This window comes from Ambystoma mexicanum, chromosome 1p, assembly GCF_040938575.1.
Source record: "Ambystoma mexicanum isolate Mex_15411 chromosome 1p, UKY_AmexF1_1, whole genome shotgun sequence".
NCBI lineage: Eukaryota > Metazoa > Chordata > Amphibia > Caudata > Ambystomatidae > Ambystoma > Ambystoma mexicanum.
The window spans coordinates 832,722,917-832,745,476 of NC_090921.1; the positions used below are offsets into that span (position 1 = coordinate 832,722,917).

The following is a 22,560-nucleotide window of genomic DNA, read 5'->3' on the forward strand; positions in this document are numbered from 1 at the left end:
GCTGCAAATAATACACTCACAATAAGTGTGCTCCGATGCAATAGATTTGGAATATAAGCACAGCACACATGGAGTATAAGTGTGCACAGACAATATGCTCAAAATCTTGATACACACAAGCAGCAGGTAATACACACCAAATCTGCACCGAGGAAGACAACTGGTTTGGAAAGCTAGCAGAAAATGTATTGTATTGCCCTAATAACGGGATCATCTCTGCAATAGCGTTCACGTTTATGTAGACCCTTGCTCAAACACATGAGAAGATGTGATATGATAGGATAGTTTATTTATATAGCGCCTATACATAATGTGTTTCAAAGCGCTTCAAGGCAAGGGAGGAAACAAGGGAAAATACAATGACATTGTTACAGGCCATGAACAGTAAGGATGTGAAATTAACGTACTCGGCCTGACGACATTTCAGATAGTGCAAGAGCTAAAACATAGATAAGGACGGGAGGGGGAGAGTGGGAAGGAAATGGGAACAGACACGTGACTACCTGACGACATTTCTGGTAGACACCAAAATACAAAATATGGATGAAAAGGGACACATTTATTTAACATTTGATTCCATCAGCAATTCAATATGATTGACAGGACCCCTTCATTCTTTTAAAGAGCACTTTCCAGGCCCCGGAAAACCTGTAGGTCTTCACAGGACAGGTATTGCACAGGTATGAGATCCAGCAAAGTAAAGAACATATGGGGTCGGTTCCCAGAGCACCGGGACCTGCTCCTCCCCATTCCAAAAAACCTCTTGGCAGGCACAGCGAGACAGGACAAAGAGGCTGATTCCGGGCCCTCAAGCCCTTCAATGACGTTGTCTGAAGTGACGCAATTTCCGGCCCAACTGCCCGGAAAACACAGGGATTGATGAGATGCTTTGGCCCCTCTTGGTGACCCCCTAATCGGTGTCACCTCCTAGGGTGTGGTCTTATCTCCAGATCCTGTAATCCTTTTTAATCTATTTCTTTTCATCTATTTTTATCTATTTCTTTAAAAAAACACATTTGGACTATAAATGTTGCGGAACACCCACCCGCAAACTCACACTAAGCAACTCAAACACGTGAAAACAATTGACGCAAAGATTTAAGATTGCACTGGAAATGCGAAAGGTGAGATACAAGCAGTCGTAAAGCACGTCTTGTGAGTTCATGCTGTAGGACTCTGTGAGTGTGTGTAATGCCCAGAAGAGGCAAATATATCCTTGGGGCCAGGAGCAGTGGTCCTTTCAAGTCAGTCGCTTGTCCTTTTATTTTGGGTCTTTGAAGAATCCTTGGCTAGTTTTTCGGCAGAACCTTCAGTGGCCTGCTCAATGTGCTCCAAAGTGATAGAAGCAGGACGCACTTGTGCTGGTGCAGGAATAGGCCCAAGGAGCAGGAATAGGATCAATTGTCGAGGCAGACTTGGCTCTTTTCTTTTGTTTTTTGTTGCCAGGTCTATGGCCAGAGGTGTCCGTAGAGAGGTATGGGGGGCTTTTAGTTGTAGAGCTGGATAGAAGCTCAGGGGCTGCAACCAAAAGGCTAACTAGCCCCGAGTCCCGACAGTCCAGACATTAGCGCAGCCGCAGATCTTTTCCAGACCTAGCAACACCCCTGTCTATGGTTCCAGCCCAAGGTGGGAGAAGCTCCTATACCCCCTCTCTTTTCTTTTGCATACCTGGGGCCTCGATTGTGTTCATACAAAGAAAAACACTTTCCGACACTCACACGGGCAGTTTAAAGATTTCTCCATCCCCCAAACTGCCAAAGCCAAATGCCGTGGCCTCCTTGTGGCCACCATTCCACATCTCATGCACAAAACCTTCTGCATGCGGCCACAGCGAGGGGATGCACCCGGGACAACAGGGCACCTGAACGCTCACTGGCTCCAACAGAGTGACCCAGCACCGTGGTCCGATTGAGTGCCCACTACAGCAGGGCGTTCTACCGTGCCCCCCAAGCCAGTAGCGTTTCAGCAGGCTTCTTGTGTGAGGAGACACCTTAGCTGGAAGCTGCCGGCCTGCTGCTGGAAACCAACAGCAAACTCCTGGAAGCAGGTGTTGGGGTACTTAAACAGATGTGTTGTGTTGCAGCATTCGTGTGTTTGTGGTACTTCTTCTCCATTTTACTTGTACCAGAAGGACTGGGACAAGAAGGTCGGGCCTCCCCTACCATGAGGCTTCCAGACATTGATGCTCTGGGGGAGGTGTTTTCGGTTATATGTACCCCCAGAGGGAGGAGTTTCAAATGCTGAAAAAGCTACTGCGTGCCCATTAGGCTGTCTGTGGAGGTGGACGTTCAGGCCTTAGTAGGGTGACTAGACGTTGCGGTTTCCAGACATCCTGGTTTTCCAGGGACAGTCCCGTAGTTCTGCCCTATGGCCCCCCGTCCCTAGAGTTTTTTCCAATTTAAAAACCCTGTCCCGGTATTGGGGAACAGGAAAGGTGACAGTCCTGGTTCAGGGGGAATGCGAGGGTAGGCAGCAATTATACAGTAAATTGACAATACACTACACTCTGAATTCTGCAATGGCAGGGGGGCCTCGAACTTTACGGGCACCGGCCTCACGTATTCACTGATTGTGCCACCAGACCATTTGGTAAACAGATCGAATGGACAGCAGGACCTGTGACACCTATCCACAGTCAAAACCGGTAAGTTACATGCAGGAGTAGTGCTAGAAATACTGTGGGATGGAGGGTGGGTGTGGGCGGTTTGGAAGCAGGGGGAATGCAGGGTTGGGGGGTGGGCTATGAAGTGGTAGTCCTTCTTTTATGTTGTAGGCCATCCCGGTTTTTCGTATTAAAAATCTGATCCCCCAAGGGAATTAGGCCCTCTGACCGGAGAGTTTTTTTCATTTTAAAACCCCATCATGGTTTTAGCCAACGTTGACACGTAAATAATTCACCTTTTACAGATCTCTGCCACCTTTGGGTGGGCTCGAACCACAGGCACTTCCGTTTACTGATTGTGCCACGAGTCTGGTTAAGAAAGGTAAATAGCAAAACCTGTATTAACAATCAACCCAAAACCCTCTGAATGTAGCTTGCTTACTGTCAAAGCCGAATCTTCAGTTTATATATGGGAGAAGTATATGGTATTGCATTTATTTTAATGTGGGATTGGGGGGAGGAGAGGGGCATGCTTTGGGCTGTGGGTACTAGTCCTACTTTTATGTTAGTGGTATGTCCCGGTTTTTTATTTTCAAAATCTAGTCACCGTAGGCATTAATGTAGCTATCTGGCCTAATACGGTCTCCAGGGCCACAGCACCTGTAAGCTTACGAGGTAGGTTAGAAAACACTCATGTTTCAAATTAAAGCCCTGAAGCCTCCAAACGAAAGGGCGAGTCACAGGGCCACATAACAGCAATTGGGAGGTTGGACTGCGTTCAATTTCTCCTCAGCTTCCTCGATATCCCATGAAGTTTTTCAGACCATGAAAATATTCAGTGTGTGTTTTCTTGTCATAAAAAATGTATGCCAAAGATAAGAACGCCCTCATTAAAGTTGCAACATGTGTATTTTCGCATATGCACAGCCCAGGTCGCTTTAGACAAAGGAAACGAACTAGGGCAGAAATAACTGCCCACTTATGACTTCATTTTACTGAGGTTGCGCTGCGGCTCCCTCGATGACACACAGCTGCACAATGCTTCCACTATAATTGCACAAGGCTTTCCCCGCGTGATAATAAACCTCCCCGCGGTGGCGCTGCCGCGGCCCTCACACACGGCACGGAGAGGAAGCACGCTTTCCTAGAAATGTTGACCTGTTTGAGGGTCTGCTCTGCCCAATGGGGCCCGAGGGCCGGTGGTTGGGAGGGGCCTAGACAGTTGTTTACCACTTCAGGAAGGTATTGTGTAGTTTGGTGCGGGGTTAGTGTGTGCAAGCTAGTGGAACTCGGATCCGGGCACAATGACCGGTTTGTAAACAGGTCTAATGAAATCTTTTCCAATCCCTTGAGGAAGAGTTCCAGGTACAAGCTGCACTGACCTACATGGGAGTGATTGCATGAGCGCCATCTCACCTTGGGCCATGAGAGCCTCCAAAGCACTGGGGTTATGATCCGGTAGATAACTTCTTCTCAGCCAACAAAACAATTGACGCCATATTGTAGAAACTTTTTACCGCTGCAAATGCAATTAGCACTTCGGAAAAAAATTGTCATAGCCCATGAAATATTTTCTTCATTTGGATTTTTGTCACCAGGGCAAAGGTATTTTTATTTGTTTATTTATTTATTTGAATGTATAAAGTGCACAACGTCCTTGGGGCATTGTGGCGCTGTTACAGAGTTCTTGCTTGGTTACATAATTAGAGACGGTTTTGACATCGTAAGTGTCCAGATTCCTTGGTTACAGTGGAACATTTGCTTTAGTTGGAGGAAAAGGGTAAACAGACATTACAGATAGTAGGCAGGCAACATTAGGCAAACAGTTTGGTTTTCAATATTTTACGGAATGCTGTGTAAGACGTTTCGTTTCTAAGTGTTTTGGGGAGAGCGTTCCAGTTTGTGGGAGCTATGTGTTGGAAGCTGGAGCCTCCTGCTTTAGCTCTTTTGAAGGGTGGTACAGGACAGGGGCAAGCATATCCTTGGTGCAAAAGTGCATTGAATTTATTTTTGTTGCATTGGGGACGTTTTTGCTCTAGTGTTAATTCAACTCGAATCGCTGTAATAAGGGACCTGCGTCCTTGTTCCCTACAGAGTCGCACCCCCATGCAGAAGGACGAGGGACATGCTATTCCCATGCCCCACCGGGAGGAAAGCAATCTCCACTGAGATTCGGAGCCTTTTTCCTTGCAATGCAGACTTGTGATCTTTGTTCAAAAGTGTGGGCCGTGCATGTGAAATGGCTGTGCAATTGCTCAAATGTAAAACGAGCATAGTGAAGATACAAAGTGCACTTCAGATGCAGTGCATGGAAATCGAGCTGCTTCGCGTTGCTACCGTAGCGCGCTGTTGCAATACACGTAGCCGAATAAACCTTTGTGCATGTGGTACCAGGTATCGAATCCTAAGGTCAACAAACTATCATTCACAAATACTCATTTTAATGGTGCAGATTTGATCAGTCATTCGGGTTGTTGATAGCAAGTCTGAGCCTGATTACTCCAATTTCTCTGCTGGAAAGTGGAGCCACGGTTTGGGTTGCTTCTTGATAGGTGCTATCTTGCCAGAGTAGAGATGGTTTCACAGGGTCGGCACTGCGATGGGCCGCGGGTAGGTCAAAAGGATTTGCAGTAATCGTAGCAAGTTTCTTGAGCAGAGGATTCATGTTCAAGGTGTCATTTATAGTGGCATGGGATGGACTTAGTTTGTATTAACAAAACACGTCATTTAACCAGAGCGTTTCTACATTTTGCTGACTTTCGAGTGAATGTCTCTACCTTAATGTACCTTAATGCTGGCATTTCATACTTAACTCTTTTGAAAAGGTTTTTTCCACAGATTTGTATTTTAGTTTTCCCTGTCTATTCTGAACATCACTTGTATGCATATTGTTTTTGGGTGTGCATTTTGCAGGGTCTGTGCATATTTGATGCATTGCATCATTAAACCTACGATATGTGCATGTGATCTTTGTTTGGTGCTTCAAGCATGTTGATGTGAGCCACTGGATTGCCTTGTATGCACAAGTATCATACAGGGGCATATGGCTACATTTCTTTATTAGGCATGTGATATGTATGTTGCCCGTTGTTCTGAGAGTGTTGATGTTGGTCATAGTTATGCTTCAGACTTGCATATCTTGTGTGTGTGTGTAATCGTTTCATTTGTGTATTCTGTTGTATGATGTTTTGTTCCTTTTATGCAGTGTTTTCGTCTGTTCATTCTGCACATTTCATACGTTCCTATTTTGTTCCGGGTGGTTTGTGGTGGTTTAGACCTGTGCATTTTATACATTCATTCCATACTTCTTGTTTATTTTGGGTTGGCATGGATTGATTTCCCTCCGGACCTGTGCATTGTATCCATGTATTTGATACTTTGCTGTTTTGCCCCATTGATATGGATTGGTTATACACCGGACCTGACCTGTGTGTTTTATCCATGCAGTCCATACTTTGCTGTTTTGCTCCATTGGCATGGATTGATTTCACTCTGGACCTGTGCTTTTTATACATGCATTCCATACTTTGCTGTTTTGCTCCATTGGCATGGATTGATTTCACTACAGACCTGTGCTTTTTATCCATGCATTGCATACTTTGCTGGTTTGTTCCGGGTGACATGGATTGATTTCACTCTGGACCTGTGCTTTTTATACATGCATTCCATACTTTGCTGTTTTGCTCCATTGGCATGGATTGATTTCACTACAGACCTGTGCTTTTTATCCATGCATTGCATACTTTGCTGGTTTGTTCCGGGTGACATGGATTGATTTCACTCTGGACCTGTGTGTTTTATCCATGCAGTCCATACTTTGCTGTTTTGCTCCATTGGCATGGATTGATTTCACTCTGGACCTGTGCTTTTTATCCATGCATTGCATACTTTGCTGGTTTGTTCCGGGTGACATGGATTGATTTCACTCTGGACCTGTGTGTTTTATCCATGCAGTCCATACTTTGCTGTTTTGCTCCATTGGCATGGATTGATTTCACTCTGGACCTGTGCTTTTTATACATGCATTCCATACTTTGCTGTTTTGCTCCATTGGCATGGATTGATTTCACTACAGACCTGTGCTTTTTATCCATGCATTGCATACTTTGCTGGTTTGTTCCGGGTGACATGGATTGATTTCACTCTGGACCTGTGTGTTTTATCCATGCAGTCCATACTTTGCTGTTTTGCTCCATTGGCATGGATTGATTTCACTCTGGACCTGTGCTTTTTATCCATGCATTCCATACTTTGATGTTTTGCTCCATTGGCATATCATGCATTCACTCCATACGTTGCTGTTCTGCTCCTTTGCCGTGGATTGGTTATGCACCAGACCTGTGCATTTTATCCCTGCATTCGATACTTTGATGTTTGATGTCGTTCGGGATCTACTGTGCATGAATACATATATATTGATTTTTTGTTTTAAGTTGTCGAACTTGCATGGTGCAGTTCCCAGTAAGAGTTAGATATGTGCTAAAAATTGTGTGAAAAATGGAAACGCTTTTTAGATCTGCATCCCAAACCTTGGGTGTTGAGGGTCTACAGAAACCCCAATCCAAGGTACCCATGTCATGACATTCATGTTCTACATGAAACGTCACCACATTTGACATGAGAGTTTCACTGTCGGCAGATCATTTACACACAACATCTGGTGAACATTCATGGACAAGGTAAAAGGTTTCAGAGGAAAACATGTGTTCATTTCACTAAGTGTCATGTTACCCCACATATATTGTCGCCGACGCGGCAGTTCAATAGAAATGTCATTCAAATAGACAATGATGTACAAGGAACATCTAAAGGTTTTTCAGAGCATGAATGTGAGCGTCGCATATACTTGCTGGTGACCACATGGTGCCTGGACGTTTGCAGGGGACCTGAATACCCAGACGCCAACACCTCTCTGGAACGGAAAGTCATTTCTTGCCATCTTAGATCACCTTAGGCTGTACTTGGCATAAGGCTGGGCAAGGGCAAAGCAAGACTACTCAATAAGCAAAACATGGACCAATAGGCTAAAGATAACAGGATTCTGCTGCGGTTTAACAACACATGAATAAGATATGGTGTGTATTTCAGATAATATAAACAATTAATATTTATTTAGTTGACAACAAAAAATACCCTGTAATAGCACAGAGGGCCACATCTATAAGACACGAGAGTGCTGGACTTGACTTTTCAAACTATTGTATGTTTGGGGACAACTATTACCCATTTGAAATATGTGTTAGTATGAAGATGGTATGTATGAGCTAGGAATGAATGATGAATGATCGGAGAAGTTGTGTAAAGGTTGAGCCTATTTTTAGTATGTTAAGGATTTACAAATAAATATTCATTGTTTATGTTATGTGAAATAAACACCATATCTTATTGATATTTTGTTAAACCGCAGCAGAATCCTGTTATCTTTACCCTATTGGTCCATATTCTGCTTTTGCTTACGTATACTCACCTGGAAGACCATAGATAGTGACCAGGTACCCTTATATTTTTGAGAGGACTTCTCAGTAGCCAGATTGTCCATGCCATTAGCGCAGCTTCCCCGTGGCTCCCATCAGAGCAGCAAAATGCCACTTCACCCAAGTACACAAGCATCTTTGCAGTGACCCCATTGTGCATGTCATGTACAGCTCTGGTGGATCCAGGGCCCACAATTCCCAATCACCCCTCAGCACCTTGCACGGATTTCGGTTGTGCCACCAGCACCCCCCAAAGCTCCACCAACATGAAAGTCCTGCCACTTTGCTGCCTTAGATGGTACATTTTAAGGGCAGCCTCGTTCTCAGACTGCACTGTCTGTTTCCGCAGGTCTTGGGTCACTACACGCGGCGGCAGCAGGACCCCAACACCTTCATCAACGAAATTAAATATATCGCCAGCGACCCCGACGAGAAGTTCTTTTTCAACGTGACGGATGAAGCTGCCCTGAACGACATTGTGGACGCTTTGGGAGACAGGATATTTAGCCTGGAAGGTAAAGTGGCATCATCACTTGGCATCATGGGCACCGTACTGTGCAGCAAGCAGTGCAGCGTCTCTGAGCAGGTGAAAAGAGGAGTTATGAACCATGGCCAGAGGTGGCACAACTGTTTCTGCAGGCCTCCCCCTTGACTGAGTCCTCTGATTAATCAATCCTTCATTCCCCCCTTGACTGACTCCTCACTTCAAAGCCCTCATTTAACCTGTTCTCCTTTGTGTCTGTTTTGTCTGTCTTTTATGTGTGCCCTGAGGCCCTCAGGCATGTGGCGCGTTACAAAAGTTTAAATAAATAAATAGATGCACTGGCAGGGAAAATGGCCTTTGTATGGCAACCGACTCTGCCCGATTTTTACCCGGTGGTGAGCTGTCCAGATGTTCTGCAGACCACTCTACCTCTGTATGTTCACATGTGAACATTCTAACCCAGGGCTGTCCAACTGCAGGCCACCAGGGCTGGAATCCAGACGGGTTCTCAGGATATCCCGCGTTCATGAGAAAATAATTGCTTTAGGATCATTGTATGCACATTTATCTCATAAATATTAATGATATGATAGGTTATTTGTAACGCACTTAGTACACAGAAGTTTCTAAGCACGGACCCGGGGATCAAACCTGTGTTGCTCCATGTCATCTTGTTTCCAAGGCAAGCACGTTGCCCCTGAATGTACGAGGTTTCCGTCCCTCGAGGCTTGGAGTTGGTCAACCCTGTTCTAACCAAACAACAAAACATGACATATTGTACATCTGTAGGTTGCATTCCTAATTCTGAAACATTGTGCTTTATTTCATGAGATCTGCTGCTGAGTGAAAGAGAACTAGTTCATATTGTCATGCCCACGATGCCCCCCGCCTCCACACCTGCTGAGATATATTCTGGGGCACGTGGTCATGTCAAGCCTTTTACCATCAGGCTCTCGCAGAGGGATTTAAACAACGTCTGATTTCAGCAAATCAAAGATCTATTAGGAGTCCCTGTTTGTGGCAATCCTGTACATGTGGGAAAGCACAGAGGTATTTTGGTGCGGTAGCATTAATCTGTAGATCGATATCATTTTTATGGCATTCTGGTTAATCCATATGAATGTGATGGATAATATGTGATGGGAACAATGCATCCGTCACAGCTACGTCATCTCCCTTTTCATGCACACTAGTGGAGAAGCAGAACAAGTTCAGGAAAATGCCCCCCAAAGTTTGAAAACATTTCCAGAGGAAACATAATTAAAAAATCAAATAAACAAAGGTATAAAAGCTATCTATTCCATTCCCATGATGTCCACGTGTTTGAAACTGAAGAAATCTATTGGTTATGCCGAACAGGCGATCTAATCTCATTATGCATAGCAATAAGCGGTGGCTGTGTGATTGTGTCAGAGAATGACTACAATCAGGTGACTGTATCACAGGCTCTTTTGCAGTGCATCTTTAAAGGAGAGTTCCGGGACTTTTTTTTTATTGTCCCTACGGTTCGGCCATGTGTTTTTAAGCATAACTCGGTAGATCGTAGAAAACTTTCCTATGGACCTTACCCGACTTTTCGTCCATTAACGCACTCGAAATCAGCCGCCATTTTCTGATAATCCTATCATTTCCCCCCATCGCCCTGGCTCACCTGCTTTTGCGGCACTAAATCAAATCCCCCGCCCCTGAGCCTGACATCAGCAGACGCGTACCGCCCATTTCCCAACGCCAAAGCACGTTTCGTGTCAACAATCGCTGCGCCTCAGCTAATGACGTGTCACCATGGAAATGGCAGGACGCCTCTTTCCTCAATAAGTATAAACACACCGTTTCACAACACACAGCAGCAGATTTTCGATTCCATTACTCTCTCTGTGTTTTTTTGAGTATTCTGTGACTCGTTTCTGTGCTCTGGTCAGCTACCTTCATTGATTGTAGCCCGTGTGAACAGATACCAGTACCACCGCTATAAATTATTTTACTTTCTTTACCACACAATGGCTACAATAATGCTGTATATGTACGAGCCCGAGTACACCGAGGAAGAACTACTGGAAAGGCAAGCACGCGAAAACGATGGGGATTCGGACGGCAGTTGGGAGGACCAGTCAACGGATGAAGAGCCTGGACCATGTCGCATGGACGGCGTCTCCACCTGGTGCACGTGCAATCGGTGCGAGCTAATGCCAACTGAGGAGGAGAACTGCTGCTGCCGTGAAATTTCCGGGTGCTTGGCCTACATTTCGGAAGGCGAGCCAAGTCCGCAATGCATCACCGAGCTGCCAGAGTTCAGGGAAGCCTGCCTCTCACGGACCGTGTTGAGGATGATGATGGTGCTTATGCACGAACTTTGCGGCACTGTTCGTCCGCGTAATCCGAGTAACGAGTAAGTATACTCTGGTTGTGATGTCAGTGATGCCACTACTATTTCATGGTCGTCTCATCATTCGAATGCATGTAAATTGGTTCCATGTTGTGCATTTTCTAGATAGAATTTTTTTCAAAGCAGAATGACATTTTTTACCTGAATCGACAGTGATAAGAAAGTTTTGTCATTTTAATACAGTTTGCATCTTTCATTTTCACAGGTGGTACAGGCTGGTGGCCTATCGTTGCTTCACTTGGTGGCTTCACGGGAGGCTCGGACACCGCGTTCGGAGAGTAATACCTGCCTGTGCGGTACTTGCCATTAGACAACATTTCCCCAGCGACAGTGGACAATACCGCGGATTTTCCCTGGATGTGCTGCAACCGCAACTTTACAATGTGTAATGTTTATTATTTATGTTCAATTGAAATTAAGATCTAAAATAAAACCCAACATATATTTTAACAATGGTTGTTTTGATTTTTTAAATGAATCTAGTGTGTCTCCATTGAATAGTCTTCCTGTGCCTTGTCTTGTCACACCACATGTCTCCGGCCAGCATCCTCCCTCACGCTGGCCGCCCACCTTCAATCCACATAACCGTTGAACCCATATGCAGCAGACATACATATGTTATTTTGCGGGTTGGCATCAAGCCTCCCGGCCTTGCCTCCGACCCCAAAAATACTTACCACACCACTTTGTTCAAGCGTTGGCAATAAAAGGAAGGCCGTTGGATTTTATTGATACAAAACATGGTTATAGGTAAATAATCAATATGGTTGATCATAATAAATCATCCTTTTGGGCACCGGGTACAGAGATGACCCCCTCTGGCCCGTGCCGCCTTGCCACCACAGGCCAGCCTGCTGCTGACTAACTGCCTAGGCATCCAGGATCTCCGGGGTGAACTGCACCCATATATTCTCCTGGGAGGGTGAGGTATTTATAAACTCACCCCCCTGCCTTCCATGTACTAGATCCTGCAGCCTGCCTCTTACATGCAGTTAGATGGCCTCTCCTTGGTGAGGCCCTGCGGCAAACGAGTCTTGTCTGCACGACCACCGCCCCAATCCACCCCCCGCCCTATCAAAGGCAGTTCGCACCGGGGTACTTGTGCTGGCAAGTGGAGCTGTCAGGGAGCGATAAAGGCCAAGAGGTGCCAAAGACCATGTACACTTCAAAGTGGTCTATAGAGCATGGGTTGTTGTTCCCATGTCTACCTCCAGACCCCGTGTCTCCTGCCAAGCATCCCCCCTCATGCTGGATGCCCCCCTGCAATCCACATAAGTGTGTCTCCATTCACGAGTCTTCCTGTGTCTTGTCTGCACGACCACCGCCCCAATCCACCCCCCCGCCCTATCAAAGGCAGTTCGCACCGGGGTACTTGCGCTGGCAAGTGGAGCTGTCAGGGAGCAATAAAGGCCAAGAGGTGCCAAAGACCATGTACACTTCAAAGTGGTCTATAGAGCATGGGTTGTTGTTCCCATGTCTACCTCCAGACCCCGTGTCTCCTGCCAAGCATCCCCCTCACGCTGGACGCCCCCCTGCAATCCACATAAGTGTGTCTCCATTCACGAGTCTTCCTGTGTCTTGTCTGCACGACCACCGCCCCAATCCACCCCCCCGCCCTATCAAAGGCAGTTCGCACCGGGGTACTTGCGCTGGCAAGTGGAGCTGTCAGGGAGCGATAAAGGCCAAGAGGTGCCAAAGACCATGTACACTTCAAAGTGGTCTATAGAGCATGGGTTGTTGTTCCCATGTCTAGCGCCAGACCCCGTGTCTCCTGCCAAGCATCCCCCCTCACGCTGGACGGCCCCCTGCAAACCGCATAATGCCACGACATATACACGTCATTCATTCACAAACACACCCCTGTTTCGAATTCTTTATAACCCACTTCATATTTCTAATGAGAACTTCTTTGCACTTTGCTAGTCAACCCGTGAAGGTGCTGGTTATCTGCTCTTCGTCTCTGTGAACTTCCGTGACCACTTTGAGGAAACTCGTCAGTTTGCAACCTGTGAACTGCTCCCTGTTCTACGACAAGAAACTACTCTGATCCCTGCATCTAACTGTTTGCTCGTCAAGGTAAGGCCATGTACCATACTCATTTTGCGTCCAATTTCTTTTCGTTCAAGACAGTACATGCAAGGAACTAGTCACATGTTCTGAGTTTAGTCAAATTATTTTTCTATTTTTTTAAAGTTATTCAAATACTTATCCGCATGTGAATAACGTGTATAGTTCCAAGAACCAAAACATACCTTGCATTGAACCTTTTATGTGTCATTTAATTTTTTAACACATTGATATTCATAGAGAATTGTTGATCTTTACTTTTCAGAACTTTCCACAATGCCTGCCTGTTTCATTGGCGGTTGCCCTTCGAAGACCCATAATAAATCTGAAGGTACTATAATGCATGTTTTCCCTAAAACAATAGATCAGATAAGAGAATGGGTCTGATATTGCGGATATCCACCCTCTGAGCTTGAAAGTAGAGTCCTAGAAGTCTTTGCGGACAAGAGGGGTGATCGATACCGCATCTGCAGCAGGCACTTTACCTCTGACATGTACTCCACATCATTGCTAATAAAGAAGAACACACCGCGAGCGAGGCGAAAATTGCTCTCAACCGCTATTCCCACTCTATTCGTCCACATCCCTCCACTGGTGAGTCAAGTTTACGTATTTGTCTCTCGGCCTTGCGGTAGTGTGTAGCATTAGCTAACAATAATTTCCCCATTTATGTATCCACTCAATATGAAGGCGGAAGATTCTCCATCCGTGTCGTTATTGCAGTCATCAGCCACTTCAAGCGCCTATCGGGTAATCTTACTTGGCTATTCTGCCACTGACTTGTTTTAGGCATGTAAATCAATAGTTTTAATTTATCGTGTAATTATTTTACCTAATGGTACACCCTTGTACTCGTCCTCTAGTCTTTGTTTTCAGTTATAATTATTGTTATCCAAAATAATTCAAGTACTGTCTTTCAGGGAGATGCTGAGGAGTCCAACGTATTGACGACTACCGTTGATGTCACTCAGATGCTCGAGGTACGTTTCAGGACAGTTCCATCGATGGAGATCATCAGATCTTGCATTCTTGTAGCGTGATTGTTACACACAATGTTTCTTTCGTTTTTAGCCATTGATATGTCCTTCTGTCGTCGCCCTCCTATGTGTCTTCTTTTTTCAATATTGTGTTCATTACTAATGAAAGTCCTATGTTTCAGGGAGTCGATGGAGCATTAGTCCAAGAAGAAGGGGGAGCGTGCAGTTACGGGTCGGCGCAACAGCTTGCAGAAGTGTGCACCGCAGTTACATCGTCCCTTGATGTTCTTATGCATTTCGAGGTATGGATACTGACAGTTCAATCAAGCGAAATCATATGACGTGATTACATCCGCTATACTTCCTTCTTTATTAACGCAAGTACTATGTTTCAGGGAGATGACGGAGCTTCTTCTACAAGAACATCACCCCTAGTAGTTGATGCAGATCTCTGGGTGGTGACAATTCCAACGATCGAGCAAATCGAATCATATTTACATATCCATTATTTATTTTAGACAACTGATCATTTGTGCAGGTCTATTTAGATGAGCCGTTCACGCCTGCACAAAGTTTCTGTTCTTTTTATCAAAATAGAAAACCATACTAATGCAATTACTGTGTTTCAGGGAGTCACTGAAGCATCATCTTCAATAATATCATCAATGGAAGTCTATGAGGAGCCCGAGGTATGGATCTTGACAGTTCCATCTAACTAGAACAACAATGCGTGAATAATTGTCGTTTGAATGTTCTACACAAAGCGTTCATTCGTGTTTTGCTATTGAGATGTACGTGGGTATTGGTCCCCAAGTACATTTTGTGTTTTCGATATTATTATACATACTAATGAAAGTTCTATGTTTCAGGGAGTCGATGGAGCGTCAGTGCGTGATGGATGTGCTTATCAGGAAAACATAGTCGTTGCAGCGCAAGAGGAAGTGGAGACATGCACACACGAGTCGGAGCAACAGCGTCCTGATGTTGAAGTTCGAGGCAAGAAAGTTTCAAAGAAAAGAAAGCAAAAGAAGGTTAGTGTCCTGGTCACTATATTATGTTGTTTTTCACTGTTAATAGTTCAATACTGTAAGTTGTGTTTAAACTGAACATCCCTTTTCCAATCTGTCCTCTAGTTGCGAGTGGGTGTACGAACTAGATCTACACAGACAGTGAAGCGAACGAGAGATGTTGCTTGTCAAACCTTTTGGCAGGGACTTGAGACTGGAGATGCATCGTGCCAATGGGAAGAATATGAAGTGATTGACAACGGAGCTATACCACCACCAGCCATTGATAGTGAATGTCCTCCTGGTAGTTCGGATGCAGTCGGAGATCAATTCACAGAATCCACACCCGCAAAAACTAAGACCGCGAGAAAGTTGAAGAAATTGTTTTATTCACCCATATCCGGAGAAGGAACAGATGTTGCAATGGAAGAGAATGAAGTGGACGACAATGAAACACCATCAATATCACTGAACATAGCGGAAGACGATATCAGAGATTCTACCTTTCATGTGAGTGACATGTCCTCAACGTTACAGGCCGAACCAGCTGGGATGCAGAGTGACAGTATAAGGAAAGAGGCCAAATTCATTGTATTCGATAGTTGTTTGATTGATATTATTATTCGGATGAAATGTGGGCATTCGGTTGGTGGGGAAGTATGTGGGGAGCCATTCATTAATGTGACTCGTGCAATTCGAGGCACTAACCTTAAAATACATGCCACCTGTACAAAATATCATCCTTTCTCATGGTCTGCACAACCTATGCTGGGACAACTGCCAGCAGGCAATCTACTTTGTGCAGCGGCTGCACTTTTTAGTGGTTCAAGTTTAAAAAAATTAGAGTCTTTCTTTCAGTTTGTGGGAATCCATTTCATTGCGAAAACTCAGTTCTACAAATACCAAACCGATTATCTATTTCCAGCCATTAGCGAAGCTTGGAGAATGGAAAAAATGTCTATTGATAGTACATTCGCGGGCAAACGGTTCAGGCTAGCCGGTGATGGACAGTGCGACAGCCCAGGATTTTCAGCCAAGTACTGCACCTACCACTTTCAGGACATGGAAAGTAAGAAAAATTTGAGTTCGGTGGTCGTGCAGGTGTCACAAAGTACATCCTCAGTGGCCATGGAGAAAGTTGGCTTTGTAGCATCATTGCAAGAACTACAATCGCAGGGAATGGTGATCGACCTGATAGCCACGGACAGACACGTTTCAATTGCCAAGACAATGAGAGAACAGTACAAAAATATAAATCACCAATTTGACGTTTGGCATCTTGCAAAATCAATCAATAAAAAATTGTCGGCTGCAGGTAAAAAAAAAGAATTGCAAGGTATTTCACAGTGGTCCAAGTCAATCAGCAACCATCTTTGGTGGAGCTCAAAAACATGTGGAGGGTCGTTGGAAATTCTACTGGAAAAATGGCGGTCAGTAATGCCACACTGTACAAACGTTCACCGATGGAACACGAACCAACATTTCCACAATTGTGAACATGGCCATTTGTCCACAGAGGAGGCACGGAAGAAGAAGTGGTTGATTCCTTCATCACCCACTCACAAAGCCATTGAAAAGATTGTATTTGATAAAACTATAACAAAAGCTTTGAGGGGACTCACGGAATTCTGCCACACAGGAGATTTGGAGGTGTTCCACAATATGTGCCTAAAGTACAGGCCAAAACGATTGCATTTTGGCATGGAGGGCATGATAAATCGGACTCTTTTAGCGGTCTTGGCACATAACCATAATGTTGGCCGTCAACAAAGTAGGACGACCGGAACTTTAGGGACGCTTCGCTACAATAAGGCCTTCACTAAAAGAAGTAAACAATGGGTGATCAAACCAGTGTTTGAGGATATGCAATATGAGTTTATTGAGAAACTTATTGTTGACGTCCTAGATAGGCACATAAATGGAGTTGTGAACGAACCTGTGCAGGGGACAACTGCATTGCCACCCAACATTGCCTCTGTTCCATGTCCACCTAAAGAAGAACTCATTGAGAAATACACATCACGGTTTAAATGATTGTTATTTGATTGTCTGTTCTCTCGAGTCTCCTCATGTCGCAGGCCCATTGAATATGTGTAGCTATGTATTGTGTAAATAAAAGTGATTGCTCAGTGTACATGCAATGTGTCTCTCCACCCTTGTTCATTTGCGCATTAAATTAAACCAAACAGTAATATAAATCATTTTTCAAAAAATATAGAATGTCTCCGTATTTATGGTTCTGTGGGGCTGCAAAGCACGCAGACAAAATGCTAAAGATGGAGTGTAAATTTCAAGTCCTGTGAGACGGCCTTACACTGAATGTAGCTAACTAGGAATGTGTGCTCGTTCAAAGTGAAGGTCAGCTGCTTTGATTTTTTCTAGGGTGCCAGAATGGCCCACGACTCAGTATAAGGTTCTATTGTTATTTGACCTTGACAGGCCGGGACCACGTAAGAAACGATAATGAATATAATTTCAGAAACGAAAGCCATTTCATGTTCGTTCATTAGAAGAAATAACGTCTGCATAGAAGGAGTGGTATTTCGGGGCTGCCCTACGCACAGACACAATGGAAAATGCAAATATAATGTAAGTAACTCTTTAGATGAGTTTATACCGCAATTTAATTACTATACAGTAGCTTTAAAGACGGGTTAAGTTGGACTTGTTCGTTCTATGTGGCATATTGTTTTGTACCGCGCACTATCTTGGGGAGAACCGTCTCCTTTTACGGAAGCACCTCAAAACCTTCCTCTTTGCTTCTGCTTTCTCTCTCCCTCTCCCCTGCTACAACTGGTCCACTGTCTGCGACCTCGGTCCTGGGCCCTTCCACTCTCCACCTGCACTCCCTGTCAACCCCTGCACTGGGGGACTGTCTCAGTATCCTACAGCCCCCCCTTGACGTTTAAAACCCAGTTGCACTGTCCTAGCTATGAAATAATTTACCGACCGAATATATAAAATGAATAATTTTAATAAAGATCTGATGGTGAGACTAATTTCATTTTTTATGTTTTTCAAACAGGTACTTCACCCATTATTGTCTGTGTCACGAGTACCAGACACCGGCGGATGGCTTTTATAACCGCCAGTTGCTTCTCCGCGTGAACAACGTTACCACCCTGACCATTTTATGGGACGATCGCCAAGTACAAGTATGCCCTTACGCGGTACTAACGGCTAGATGCAACATACAGACCGTTGTGGTGGCCTAGTGCCTCGTTGTTGGAACAGCCATGCGATTATCAGTGCGACCGAAGAGCTTATGTTATCGTAAACCAACACCCTGTGTACTGCACACGAACATCGCTTGCCTCAAGACGAACTATTTTGGATCGAGAGCAAAGAAAAATGCAAATCGCTGAATATTCTCTAAACATTTGATGTCCAATAAAAGTACTTTGCCAAATGTACAATCTTGCAGTTTGCTTTTAAACCACAGTTTCATATTCCGAATTGTGGCGCTGTATTGTGAGATGATCTAAGACCCTGTGTACAGCAAAGGAACATCGCGTGCCTCAAAACTAACTTTTTGGAACGTGAGCAAATAAAAATGAAAATCGCTGAATATTCTCTAAACATTTGATGTCAAATAAATGTACTTTACCAAATTTACAATCTTGCGGTTTGATTTAAAAGTACAGTTTCATATTGCGAATTGTGGCGCGCTGTGTTGTGAGCTGATCTGTGTTGGTTTCCGGGTTCTGTGTGGAGTCGCGTAGAAGACGCCTGGGCGCGTTTGCCTACGCAGCACAGTCACGTCACGGATAGAGGCGGGGAATATGAATGTTTTGATAAAGTCTGTTTCAGGGGCGGGGGATTTGATTTAGTGCCGCAAAAGCAGGTGAGCCAGGGCGATGGGGGGAAATGATAGGATTATCAGAAAATGGCGGCTGATTTCGAGTGCGTTAATGGACGAAAAGTCGGGTAAGGTCCATAGGAAAGTTTTCTACGATCTACCGAGTTATGCTTAAAAACACATGGCCGAACCGTAGGGACAATAAAAAAAAAGTCCCGGAACTATCCTTTAAGTCTTCAAAGGAGTAGAAGAGTTTACAAAGGTCTCACATTGCCAGAGCCAGTCCTGCAACGCCTTACAACACTTTTTATTCTGGTACTGGCCAATAAATGCGCACGTACTTAAAAGAAATAAATATGTGAGCTCAAAGCCAGGACATGCAGAACATCAATTGTGGGATCTGCATATAAGTGTGAAGAATTAAGGAGTGAGAAAAGCGGGCAGTAGTTTGTCGAACTTTCTAGGTTTATTGGAGCTGACATTCACGACTCAGCAGTTACTATGCACGCAGATTACTACTCTGTAGCAGAATACGTGCTCTTGTTCCAAGCAATCAAATATATTCCAAGGGGCAGACATTACCTATAAGTACACATCCTCTGACATCACTTCCGGTGGTGTTTCACAGTCTGTATGCTAATTAGTCAGCCCACTTATATGTGTAAGGACTTGTGCACTGCCTGCAGTAACACATGACGCTGACCACACCAGTGTGCATGAACATCTTATGCTGTCAAGTGGCACGGTCTGCGGACCAGGGCCTTAATTAAGAGAACATTCTGACTGCGCATTGCAACTTCCTTCTGTGCTACTTAGTGGGCTTTGAATAGAAGGACCCGAAAATAGGGAGATACATCTGTGCAGTAATGTAAAGTCCCATTGCACAGGCATGCCTGCAGACACTCTAAAATGGCCGCCTTTGGGGACTCGAAACGAGGACTCAGCCTTTCTGCTGACAGCTTGCTGAATACTACAAGCTGAATTGTCTCCTTTGCCCCTATGGATGTGTGGATATACTGAGCTCCTGCGGGTTCCATGTGGGACCTTTTCCTTATTATAGACCCACATTGAGACTTGCTGGTTTCTCCTCGCCCCTATGGACGTCTCAGTATAATGCGCCCCACTTGGTTCTGTGTTGGACATTGCCTTACTTATCACAGCCCCACGATGACACTTGTTGGTCCCAGTTTGTTAAATGCTACAGGCTTCATCGCTCTCTTTGCCCTTAGTGATGCTGGGATGCAATGAGATCCTCCTGGTCCCATGTTGGACCTTCTCCTCATCACACATCAACAATGAGACTTGCTGGTTCCTCGTTGTCTCTATGGATGTATCGGCAGGGCCGGCCTTAGGGAAGGGCTGCCCAGGCAACCACCCGGGGTGCCCTGCCATTAGCCCCCCTCCCCCACGCCAGCTCAGAGAGTCTTTCAAGGTCTCCCCCGAGCTGGCATGGTGGGAGAATACGCGGCAGGCGCCCTATTGAAATTAAATGCGCTCTGCTCTCGAGAGCGGAGCGCATTTAAAAACAATAGGGAGCTGATGCCAAGCATCAGCGCCTATTGAAAAATGTGGTGCCCCCTTCATGACCAGAGGCACACTTGAGGGGAGGTGAGGCGCCCAATATTTGTTTTGATGCCCAAGGCGCTACGACCGCTAAAGCCGGCCTGCATATCAGTATCATGAGATGCTCCAGGTTCTATGTTAGACATTCCCCTTATTTATCACTAACCTATGATGACACTTGCTGGTCTCCGTTCATTCAATGTGAAGTTCTTGATAACTCTTTTTGCCACCAGGGATACATGGGTATAATCCGCTCCTTCTGGTTCCGTGTTCTCCTTGTCACAGATCGACGTTTGTACTTGCTCCTCTCTCTGTGCCTCTAGGGACATGTAGATAGGAGTTCCTCCAGTTCCATGTTGGTCATTATTTCCCTTATCATAGGTCCACGATGATACTTGCTTGTCTCAGTTTCTTAGATGCCAAGTGCTTGATCACTGTCTTTGCCCGCAGGGACTCATGGATATAATGAAAGCTCCTTTGAAATGGAGATGTCCCAGATTGGATTTTCGACTCATCTGCTGGAGGTAAGGCTAGAATCCATGTGTGCATGAGCAGGCCAACAAGCTGTTTTACATCAGCCAGAATGTGGTACTGGTGCTCCATCTAGGAAATGTGGTTCAAGTAATGTGTATAGCATTAGAGCTCACCAGCAAGGACTGATCCGGACGTTACATGTTGACTTCCAAGTGACAGGCCCCAACTGCAGGCGAGGGTTAATAACAGGGGTGAAGCCTTTAACCGCCTGTACTGCCCTTGGCAGAGAAACTTTAACGCTATTAGAACTTTTCACTAATTGGGGACAGAATATTGCAATTAAAACATTGAGAAGTCGAGAAGAGATTTATAATGTTGTGATAGGGACAGAATGTGTATTCACATAGAGCACGTTTTCTTCATTTTAGACAATTAGAATCAGGGCCCTAACCACAGTAGAAGCCTGTATTCCAAGATTCTCCTTTCTTCCTCTCCCAGTTTCCAGCTCTATAGCCAATCTGCAAGCTTGGAATGGAGGCTCTACCCACCTGTAAAGGCTGCATTTCAAGCTTTCATTTGTGATGCGAAAACAGTGGGCACTGGTCAAGGAGACATGAACAATTTAATCTGTGTCACAGGAAGCCCCAGTCAGGTGTCCCTTTTTTGCCCCCTTATGCCAGCTCAAACAGGGTTATAGCCCTTAACATTGGGCTCTGTTGTTTGCCCGTTGTCATGTGCCATCGTTAGGCTCAGGACCACTAACTTGGGCAATGGTCACTTACTACGCAATAGAGCCCTCTAATGCAGGCTCTAACACTTAATTATCTGACTTTATCCACTCCATGGTCTTAAGTTGATCTCCCATTCAATATTGTAAGTAGCAGATAGAAACTACAAATTATAATTGGTCATTTATAACACGCTTAATACCCAGGATTCGAACTTGCTCCGCATCGTCTTGCTTCCAAGGCAAGTGCATTGCCCCCCGAGCTATCCTCCCAAGACAATAGCCTCGTAGGATTATTAGCTCTATGTAGTGTTTCTCCTAAACTTTTGGCATTGAGTCAGAAAGGTCAAACAGTTGGAAAGCACTCGAAATCGAACACCTTTTACAAACGTGAAAATGTAATACCCAAAAGCGAATAAATAACCGGTTCAAGCTGTTCTTTATATAAAAGCATTAAAACCCTACCCACAAGCAGGGCCATTGCCTACCCACAAGCAGGGCCATTGCCTACCCACAAGCAGGGCCATTGCCTACCCACAAGCAGGGCCATTGCCTACCCACAAGCAGGGCCATTGCCTACCCACAAGCAGGGCCATTGTTTGCCAACAAATATATTAACCTTTTCACCAGAACAAGCTGCTATTTAGAAACCATTTTACTATGGGCAAGTGAGGGAGGCCCATATATACGCAACAGCGGCACTGTTGATAAAGGCAGGGTGTTCCAGAAGGAACCCAGTGCAAAAGATCCCAAACGAGGCCAGAGCAGTCCCAAAGAATAGCGCGTTAAATGAGGGACTCCAGACTGGATTGTAGCCCAGTTGGTGATGAGTGCTCGATTGAACATACACTGGCGACAATAGAGAAGAACTCATGAACATGGTGGGGGTGAATTGATCCACTTTCCTGCTCTTAGCAGATGCTGGCTTTCTGACGCGGCAGGATCTGTACTCTCTGTGGCACACAGCAGATGGAGTTCTGAACCCCACAAGGCCCTTCTCGGA

General features: G+C 45.0%; 1 protein-coding gene across 1 annotated transcript in view; it reads left to right on the forward strand.

Annotated features, from left to right (window-relative positions):
- Window positions 1-22,560, forward strand: part of ITGA10 (integrin subunit alpha 10) — a 610,846-nt gene that overhangs the window by 395,600 nt on the left and 192,686 nt on the right. Inside the window, exons 9-10 of the mRNA XM_069652761.1 lie at window positions 8,426-8,591; window positions 20,807-20,880. Coding sequence (XP_069508862.1) covers window positions 8,426-8,591; window positions 20,807-20,880 — 240 coding nt within the window. The remainder of the gene's footprint in view (window positions 1-8,425; window positions 8,592-20,806; window positions 20,881-22,560) is intronic.